Source organism: Leucopleurus acutus (assembly GCF_964270905.1).
Source record: "Leucopleurus acutus genome assembly, chromosome: 17".
Classification (NCBI taxonomy): domain Eukaryota; kingdom Metazoa; phylum Chordata; class Mammalia; order Artiodactyla; family Delphinidae; genus Leucopleurus; species Leucopleurus acutus.
In genome coordinates, this window is record NC_139159.1 from 38,360,298 (window position 1) to 38,370,615 (window position 10,318).

At 37.1% G+C, this 10,318-nt stretch overlaps 1 protein-coding gene across 1 annotated transcript in view; it reads right to left on the minus strand.

Moving 5' to 3' along the window:
- The window catches only part of LOC309974171 (uncharacterized protein C8orf88), a 40,224-nt gene extending 30,471 nt beyond the window's left edge, over positions 1 to 9,753 (minus strand). Inside the window, exons 1-3 of the mRNA XM_082858631.1 lie at positions 9,636 to 9,753; positions 2,970 to 3,068; positions 189 to 262 (exon numbers count right to left, since the gene is read on the minus strand). Of these exons, the coding sequence (XP_082714757.1) occupies positions 189 to 262; positions 2,970 to 3,042 (147 nt within the window). The 5' untranslated portion in view covers positions 3,043 to 3,068; positions 9,636 to 9,753. The remainder of the gene's footprint in view (positions 1 to 188; positions 263 to 2,969; positions 3,069 to 9,635) is intronic.
- Between the last annotated feature and the right edge of the window lie 565 nt (positions 9,754 to 10,318).

Below are 10,318 nucleotides of genomic sequence, written 5' to 3' on the forward strand. Positions count from 1 at the left end.
TTAGATTTGAAAACGGTGAGCAATGGGTATTAATAAGTGTTTATTCTCTTTAATATATGCTTGAAATAGATCATAACTTTTAAAAAGTATATAAAGCACTTAGTATAGTACCTGGCACACAACAGCCATCTAAGAAATGTTACTTTCCAGTCGTAATGCTTTATTTTATTATAACTTCTAAGACTTACTCTGCTAACTCCACTTTGTAAGTACTGGGTGTTGCATGGATATTCGTTTTGGAAGTTGAAAGGGAATACTGTTCCTGTTAGGAGAGAAAAAAAAAAAAAACGTTTTAAATATCTATTACTTCAATAAATGGTATACCACCACCTAAAAACCTTAAGTACCTAGGATATTCTAGGCACTGTTTTGAAATGTTTTCTGATAGTTCATTTACTCAACACAATGAAATGTCAGCCACCATGTTAGGAGATGGGTTTATAAGCATGAAAAAAGCTCAGAGATAAGAGTTCATAGCTTATTTTTAAAAAAGAAGCTCATAAATAATGACTATAATAAAAATAAGTTATGTGACAGGTACAGAGAAGATACCAGGGGAGAGTAGAGTGGGCTTTGGGGGTATCAACTAAGGCTTCACGAAAAGAAATAATTCAATCTGGGTCTTGAAGAAAAAGTAGATTTCTTTGAGGATGTGAGTTGTCCAGAGAGTACAGAAGTATGCTGAGAAAGGCTAAAATTAATTTCTGATTTACTTAACTTTTCTGCTTAATAAACCCCTACTCCTGTCCAGATCTTAAGAGGATATAATTAAATGAGAGATCAGGGCTACCAGCCCACTCCTACCTACCCCTGAAATAGCCTTCAAGGGAAAGGATCAGTGGAAAACTGAACCTGTACAAATGAGGGAGGGACGAGTACTGTAAAAAGGCTAGTCACAGAAAGAAGCGGCTGCCAATGGTTTTATTTCCCTCGCTTTAGGAAAAAATCTGAGACTTCGCCCTACACAACTGCTTCTTCAGTGCACCAGAAGGATACAGCTTCAGCATTGCTAAACTATGGTCCAGAAGATCCCTTAATTTCATTTTGTCTGTCCTAAGTCACAGCCATCTTCAAAGGAAACATTACCAAAGTAGAGACAATCTTCTTTGTAGGAACCAAAGATAGGAGAAAAAATGGAGGACTGAGGAGCTGTGTCATTTCTATATTTTCTGATTCATCTTTGTACCCAGTAAAAGGGCTATATTTTCCCTTTTCTAAGTAGCCAGTTATTCAGTTGAACACATGGACTAAACAGAATTTAAATAACTTTTATATTTTATGTATATATGTATAGACAAATATACATAAAATATAAATATATATACTAGTAATGAAAATAATAATAAAAAATTTAGAAATTAAATACCAAGTATTTCAAGAATTTGTCCAAAAGTTTAGTTTTATGGGCAAAAGAAAATATTTTAGAAAATTTAGATTTCCTGAAAAATTAGATTTTATGTTCCAGCTCAAGCACAGCCTTAATCTGTAAGTGTTGCTTGGTACTAATTTTTTTCAATTAGGTATATTTTTTAAAGTCTAATGCTCTCTCCAGATGACTACTCTGCAGTGATCATAATCACAGGACACAATTTGTATTGAGAGTATCATTCTGAGCAGAAGCCAGTTGTTGACCATGAAAATGAGACATGAAAAAAAAAAGATACACAAGTTGCTCTCAGGCAAAAAAAATACACAGGTTCTTCCCACCTTTGCTGGTCTGGTAGACCATTAAGAATTTTCTTAATGTAAGTCAAAACCACAATGAGGTATCATCTCACACAGGTCAGAATGGCCATCATCAAAAAGTCTACAAATAGGGCTTCCTTGGTGGCGCAGTGGTTGAGAGTCCGCCTGCCGATGCAGGGGACACGGGTTCGTGCCCCGGTCCGGGAGGATCCCACATGCTGCGGAACGGCTGGGCCCATGAGCCATGGCCGCTGAGTCTACGCGTCCGGAGCCTGTACTCCACAATGGGAGAGGCCACAGCAGTGAGAGGCCCGCATACCACAAAAAAAAAAAAAAAAAAAGCCTACAAATAATAATTGCTGGAGAGGGTGTGGAGAAAAGGGAACCCTCCTACACTGTTGGTGGGAATGTAAATGGGTGCAGCCATTATGGAAAACAGTATGGAGGTTCCTTAAAAACTAAAAATAGAGTTAACATATGATCTAGCAATCCCACTCCTGGGTATATATCCAGAAAAGACAAAATTTCTAATTCAAAAAGATACATGCATCCCAATGTTCATAGCAGCACTATTTACAATAGCCAAGATATGGAAACAACCCAAGTTCCCATCAACAGAAGATGTGATATACACACAATGGAATATTAGCCATAAAAAAGCATGAAATAGTGCCATTTGCAGCAACATGAATGGACCTAGAAAATATTATACTTAGTGAAGTAAATCAGACAAAGATAAATATATGATACCATTTACATGTGGAATCTAAAAAATAATACAAATGAATCTATTATAAAACAGACTCACAGACATAGAAAATAAACTTATGATTACCAAATGGGAAAGGGAGGAGCAGAGGGATAAATTAGGAGTATGGGATTAACAGATACAAACTACTATACACAAAATAGATAAGCAACAAAGATTTGCTGTATAGCACAATTAACTATATTCAATCTTATAATAACCTATAATGGAAATAATCTGAAGATATATATATATATATGTATATAACTGAATCATTACTGTATACCTGAAACTAACACAATATTGTAAATCAACTATATTTCAATAAAAAAAGAATCCTTCTCTTTGGTAATATTTCTAAATTCTTCAAACAGTGGAGATCATTGGTTTTCATTATTTTTTAAACATCCACCATTTATATATTTATTTACTTATATATTGTATATACATATTATTTATATATTATTTGGCCTTTCAAATACTAATTAGCCATTAACCAATTAATTTTTTAAAATGTGTACCCTAGATTACTCACCAGGAGGAGAAGTCAGATGACGAACAGGTCTTGCTGGTTGAAGTGGTTTACCAATCAATTTTTTGGTTTCCATTGTCTCAAAGACCTTGAGGTTCCATGCTTTAGGCGGGAAAAATACATTTTATCTTCTAGACAAGATAATCAAGTTGCTTTAACATATATACAAATAACCACGACATTCATTTGAAGAGAACTATTTTATAAGTTAAGGTGGAAAACACAAAACAAAGCATTTAAAATAACATGCAACAAACCATAGACCCCTTTACAGCATCTGTCACAACTGAATATTCCCTCTTTAAAACATTTTCCTCCCTTAACTCTCCTGATTCTTTTCTTTAAGTTTTGTTTCCTATTTCTTTGACTGCCTCTTCTAACTTCCTTAGCTGATTCCTACTTTTCTCCAAATAAACTTAGGGATTCGTCCAAATTTGGCTTTGGTCCTCTTAGCTACTCTCATCTATTCTTATGATTGCAAATACCTATCTGCATGATAAATATGCCCTAATTTACACATCCAGCATCTACCTCTCTTTTAAATTCCAGTTTTATCTTTCTAATTGCCAAAAGATATTTCCATTTATATTTTACTATAGGTACCTCAAGTTTAACATATCCAAAATTGCAGTACTATTTACAATAGCCAGGACGTGGAAGCAACCTGAGCGTCCATCGACAGATGAATAGATAAAGAAGATGTGGTACATATATACAATGGAATATTACTCAGCCATAAAAAGAAATGAAATTGAGTTATTTGTGGTGAGGTGGACAGACCTAGAGTCTGTCATACAGAGTGAAGTAAGTCAGAAAGAGAAAAATACCATATGCTAACACATATATATGGAATCTAAAAAAAAAGGTTCTGAAGAACCTAGGGACAGGACAGGAATAAAGATGCAGATGTAGAGAACGGACTTGAAGACACGGGGGGGGGAAGGGTAAGCTGGGACAAAGTGAGAGAGTGGCATTGACATATATACACTACCAAATGTAAAATAGATAGCTAGTGGGAAGCAGCCGCATAGCACAGGGAGATCAGCTTAGTGCTTTGTGTCCCCCTAGAGGGGTGGGATAGGGAGGGTGGGTGGGAGATGCAAGAGGGAGAGGATACGGGGATATATGTATACATATAGCTGATTCACTTTGTTATACAGCAGAAATTAACACAACAATGTAAAACAATTATACTCCAATAAAGATGTTAAGAAGAAAAAAAAGACTACTTGGCACAAGGCAAGTGCTAAATAAATGCTATTACTATAAAAAAGAATCAAATTCATTACTTTGACTCCAAAGATGTCCCTCCTCCTGTATTCCTTAAGTCATCACCAACTCCCTCATATCACCCTCAGTTAAAGACACCTTAAATTTGTCTATATTAGAGCCCCCACACCATAATCAGTCTCTAATTCCTATCCATTCTACTTCCAAAATATCTCTAAAATATATTTTCTTTACTCCCACCACTACTCTTTTAGTCCCACAGTAGTTCTTAATTCATCTCCCTGAACACCTAGACTGATTTAAATACTCCCTCTCCCTATGTACCTATGTACCTGGGACACAGTGAATATGCCCTTATCATGCCACTTAGAGAACACTGTACTATACTATACTATATACCACACTATAATGGCTGATTTGTCTTCCATACTAGGCAAAAGTGAGGAACAGAGTCTTCTTAAAATGAGGAACAATATTTTCATTCCTCCTGTGTCCCCTACAACTAACTCAGTACTTGGACTGGATCCAAAGTAGGTGTAAAACAAGCATCTGCTGAACAAATGGGTGAATATAGTCTCCAAACTATGATCTCCTTACACACATACCTGCTTAAAAAATTTCAGTACCCCATCACCTCCTGAATTATTAACAGAAACAGGACCCAACATCTATGTGTCATACACAGTAAACCACTTACCTATGTCATATTATTTAATATTCAGAACAACTTTATAAATTAGGCACTATTAACAGCTAGAGCTCAGGTCTTGGGTCAGCCTACCTAGGTTCTTATCATAGCTCCACCACTTAGTTATGTAATTATGGAAAACAATAACCCCTATCTCCTAAGTTTGATATGAAGACTAAAAAAGAAAATCTGTATAAAGCATTAGCACAATGCCTGGTACATAGTAAAAGTTAAATAAATGTTAATTTTATCATTTTTTTTATCCTCATTTACAGAGAAGGCTTAGGGAAATCAGGTAACTTGCCCAAGGTCATGAGTCTAAAAAGTGATGGGTATGCTCATCCCCATGCTTTTGGACAAGATGCTATGATCAAGCTAGCCCCATACTCTCTTTCCACCTCCCACACAGGCAGAACTGTCCAAGTTTCATTAAGTACCCTTCTTATGTGCTCATAAATCACCCCTGTATCCTCTTCCAGTGTGTTGCATTAGTTTCAAATACCTATTATCTGACTATAAAATTATAGCTCTATCACTCAGGTATATCTCTAATGGCTAGCACAGTGTCTAATACACAGTACACGTTCAATAAGTTGTTGAATTCATAAATGTTATTTTGTTTCATCATATATATTCAGGTGCTCTGTTTGGAGTTCCCTCACTCTCCCTGCTGCTCTTCTCCCAAATTGCTATTCATCCTTCAAAGCCAAGGTCAAGTTCCCTCTACTTCCGTGGAAAGTATCCTCATGTCTCAACGCTAACATTAAATAAACTGGTTCACATGAAGTTCTCTAGTTCCTAACAAATAGTTGATAGTAAAATAACAATAGTGGTAGCAACAATAATGATTTTTCTTTCTTCCTCCAGTGGTCCATATTGTATTGGGTTGGCCAAAAAGTTCATTCGGGTTTTTCCATGACTTCTTATGAAAAAGCTGAATGAATTTTTGACCAACCCAATATTTTGCCTATTAATTTTTCTAAAATGTATCATACAAAAAATCTATTATATGCCTAATTGGTTAGACTGTGAGTTAGTTTAAGCCAAAAAAACTAGGCTTTATTTATCTTTGTATCTTAGTAGCTGCAACATAATTAGTTTTACTAAATAAATCTATAAATTTAAATACCTCCTATTTAATGAAAATCTTCCGATGCCTGAATGGACCAAAAGCTTTCCAAATTTTGATACCTATCAAGACAAAGTCAAAAGTAAAACTCCACCTGATTTTGCACTTGCTCATCCAGAAATTGATTGTAACCCATGATTTTAAGCAGAGGTTGGTCTAAGTGACTGTTTCCCTAAGTATAAAATAGGGTTAATCACTTTCTTTATGCTCCAAAGAAATGCTTTCATCTTAAAAAAATGCCTTTGGACATAATTCAAGTGTTAAAATCATAAATTTATAAACAATCTCTCAAAGTTAGCAATGATAACTAAGCACAAAATAGTTACTTTTTCTTGAAATTCGGAGAGATGCAAGCCAGTACTCTAAGTTAATACCCATCTAGATTTGTAATGTGTATGTTAACTGGTATTTCAGCACAGTGATTAACAACCTTCTAAACAAAACTAATGCACTACTTTGATATAATAGGAAAAAAAAAAGTTATAAGCATATGTAGCAAAAAAACCCACTTCAAATATTTATTGAATATTTTCTATGTGGAAGGGAATATTTTAATATGGACCAAAGAACAGTCTAATATTGCATTATTTAATGTTTATCCTAGCCATTTTAATTAGGACACTAATACTAGTAGTAGTAATTTTCCATCCTGTTTCCCATATGAAAAGAATACAATAGAGTACTTTGGCACACACTTTTTTATTTTTCATTGCTCAGCTGAAATCGAGTTGGTAGGTTGTAAAGTCTTTCCAGTTGCTGAGCAATGCAAATCCCCAGTATTCAATGCAAATCCACAGTTTTCAAGAGTTGGGGAGTTACAGAACTCTTATATGATTTTACAACACATGTAAATAAACAAGCAAACAAACGAAAAGATTTTTCAGTACCACCTACCCTTTCAATTTGTAGTATGAAAACTACAGCAAAGTCCCCAGATACATAAATCCACATCAGTTAAGGAAATTATTAAAGTAAACTATGTCTGCATAGAGACAGTGACATTATAGGGAATAAGTTTGGGATGCATACTATATAACAGCATCATGTCTTAAACAGTGTTATTAATGGAAAAGTATTTACCTTATACAATAATAAGCAATTATTGTAAAACTGATCTAGGATCAGAATCTATGAAGAACAGGGCTCCACAAACCAAAGCCTAATTCTCTGGGTTACAAATAAAGACAGCTGAACTACACAGTCAGCATATAAAATAACTTCAATCTTAAACTCTAATGTCTGCTCACTCATTGAATGTAGAACTCCTTTCCTTTGAAGCTACCTAGGTTAGGCATTTATGATATCAAGTGTTACAAAGAACAGTTGCAAAAAAAACATAACCCTACCTACAACATTGGGTAGCAAGTAGTGGGCCTGTCATAAAGTTGTCTTTGAAATGTAAATATATAGTTTTGTGGTATAAATATTTTTAAAGGACATTTTGATCCAATGTCTCAAAAATTCATTATATTAACACATGCTGAGAAATGGTTACTAACTAAAGTTGTTTTTCAAGTTTACACAAATCATCTTAAAATGCCAAGTGGTATGAACAGAACACTGGTTTGCAAGTCAGGAAACCTGTGTAAGTGCTATTCTTCATCTAGAATACTAACTATATCTTAGGTTGTTTGTTTAAAAAAATACATCAAACTAAATATAAGGGCCCACCAATTCTGAAATTACAAATTAACCTAAAATTTTCTAAAATATAGTACCATGAGATAAGTATATATACTGATCAATTGGGGCAAATTTTCTTTACCCAATATATCCTATTCTTTTTTAATTAAAACTTCATTTTTTGAGATCCTACTACATGTTAAATGCTTTACATATACTATCTCATTTAATTTTGAGCCATACATTAACTGTTGTAGAAAATCATTATTAGCTACTTTACAGATGAGAAACCTGAGGCTAAGAAAAATAAGAGATGTGCTCAAGTTCACACAGTTAGTAATTGGTAGAAATGAGGTTCCGACTATAAAGTTCACGCCCTTGTCTCTAAACTTGTGTGTTTGGTAAGTAAAGACACCTCACTCTCCACTATTCCATGTGGACACTATTTGTATGGAAAAAAAATTAATTATGAGAAGGAACATTTATGTATAAAACCTTGCTGAATAAAGTGGTGTGTGCTAATAATTTTCATTTCCTCAATTTTCAATTTTTCTTCAACTACTAAATAATTGTGGGATTACTATGCTTTCCTCACTCTGCAGACATGGTACACTGCCATTCTAATCCACAGAATGGATTAGATATATGAAACATAATATGTATTATACTTAAAAGCTGAATATTATACTTAAAATTTACAGCTTAAATTCTAGATTTCTTTAGAAACTGCTGATGGTTCTGCTGCAATTAAGAAATAAAAGCATATAAAATTAAAGAAATAAGCTGAGAGAAGAAGTGAAAAGACCATGCTTTCATTTACCTCATGTATATTTCCCATATAGGATTATACCAGATAGGATTTAATCTTAATTTTCAACTTCAAAATATCTCTTTTACAAAGTTAGGATTCCTTAAAGCCAAATGCTGCTTGTAAGTAAACAGCAGAAACTGATAACCTGATAGATGAAAAATAACATAAAGGAAATATAGAGGAGTACAGGATAAACTAATTATGACTTACATGATGAAAGACACTTTATACTCCACAAATCGTGTTGCCATATGCAGGAAAAATTAAAACTAAAATATCAAAAAGTTATAAGCCTAGAGTGTCCCCTTATATTTTTCCATTTCATGCTTTCTGACCCAAAATTTTTGTTTTCTCTGTGAAGCATCTTTCAATACAAGCACAATTTAACATTGAGGTGGGATAAAACTGTCCAGGTAATGGGTGTTGGTGGTTGTCATAATTGATGTAACTGTCCTTTTTCAGGTTTTTTTTTTTTTTAGTTTTGCTAAAATATCAGCAATTATAAAATTTTGATACAAATATGTTGTACACCTGAAACTATTATAATGCTATATGTCAACTTTTGTAAAACAGAATACCTTTACATACAAGTTGCATAGAACATCTTCAAATACGTTCATTAACCATTTGCTTTCCTTCTGTGAAGTGACCACACATGTCTTTTGCTTCTTTATTCTTACTGGGTTTTCTTTTCTTATTGAATTTAATTTATTATTAATAAAAACAACTACAGTAATCTCAAAAACAAAAACAAACTGTTGCCCAAAATTAGTAAGGATGATTCTAGGGCATGGGAAACAGTCTTCAAACCATCCCACTACCTAGGACCAGGTCCTGGGACAGCGGGCGATGTGCACTTCCTTTTCGGGGCTTTTTATGTGTTTGTTTTGTTTTTGTTTTATCAATATCCCTTCAGCAGTGTAATTCCCTTGGCCACTGGCCCCTCGCCCGGTTTTCCACACCGGTCCCCACCCCTTTCCTTCCGACCTGCTCGCTCCCTTCACACTCTAAGAACCACCTTGGGGACCCTGTGGAGGCCCTGCCTGATTTGCGCCGACTGACCCCAGAGGTTCTCTCCCTCACCTCAACTTCCCCCGTTTCCTCCCTCGGAGACGGCGTCCACTGGCCTCCTCACACCCCGGGACCTGACTTCTGTCCCCGTATGGCTCGTCATCCCCAGCCACCTACCGCCTAAAGATCCGGGAGGATTTCGGGACAAGCAGCCGCGTCGCGGCGCTCAGCCCTAGACGCGGCGGCCGAGCGCCCGGCTGCCCGTCCGTGAACAGCCGCAGCCGCGAGTCCGCTCCAGGCTCAGGGTGGCGGCGACGAGGGCGGGGCAGACGGCGGCTCCCAGGGGCGTTGGGCGGGCGCGGGGCGGGGCCTCGGGCGCCTGGGGCCCAGAGCGCGGCGCAGCCCGGCGGGAGCAGAACCGTTAAACTGGCGGCGTGCGTTTCTCGGGATGTGCAGGGCGCGAGGGGCGGGCGCAGCCTCTCGGGAGCCGTGCGTGGTGCGGAGGCTTCGCCGAGGTGCCTTTGGGACCCCAGCCGGCGGTCCTGCTTGCCTGACACGGGGAGGCGCGAGACGAGACGTCTGCGCGATGCCGGGCGGCGGACTCCAGGCAGCGTCTGTGAGCTATGCAGCCTCTGTGAGCGAGGCCTCCGGTGAGCTTACGACTGAGCCCCTCCCGCGTCGGAGCTGCCGGCGGATCCCGCAGGCGCTGGCAGCTGTCCCTGGCCTGAGTCTAAGTGGTGCTAGGATTCGGGCTGTTATGGAATAAGGGAAATGGTTAACTTCTGACAGGAATACATATCGCACACAGACTGCCGTCCTGAAAGGAACAAAATTCGTTGAGGCGACTCCATCTGAATCCG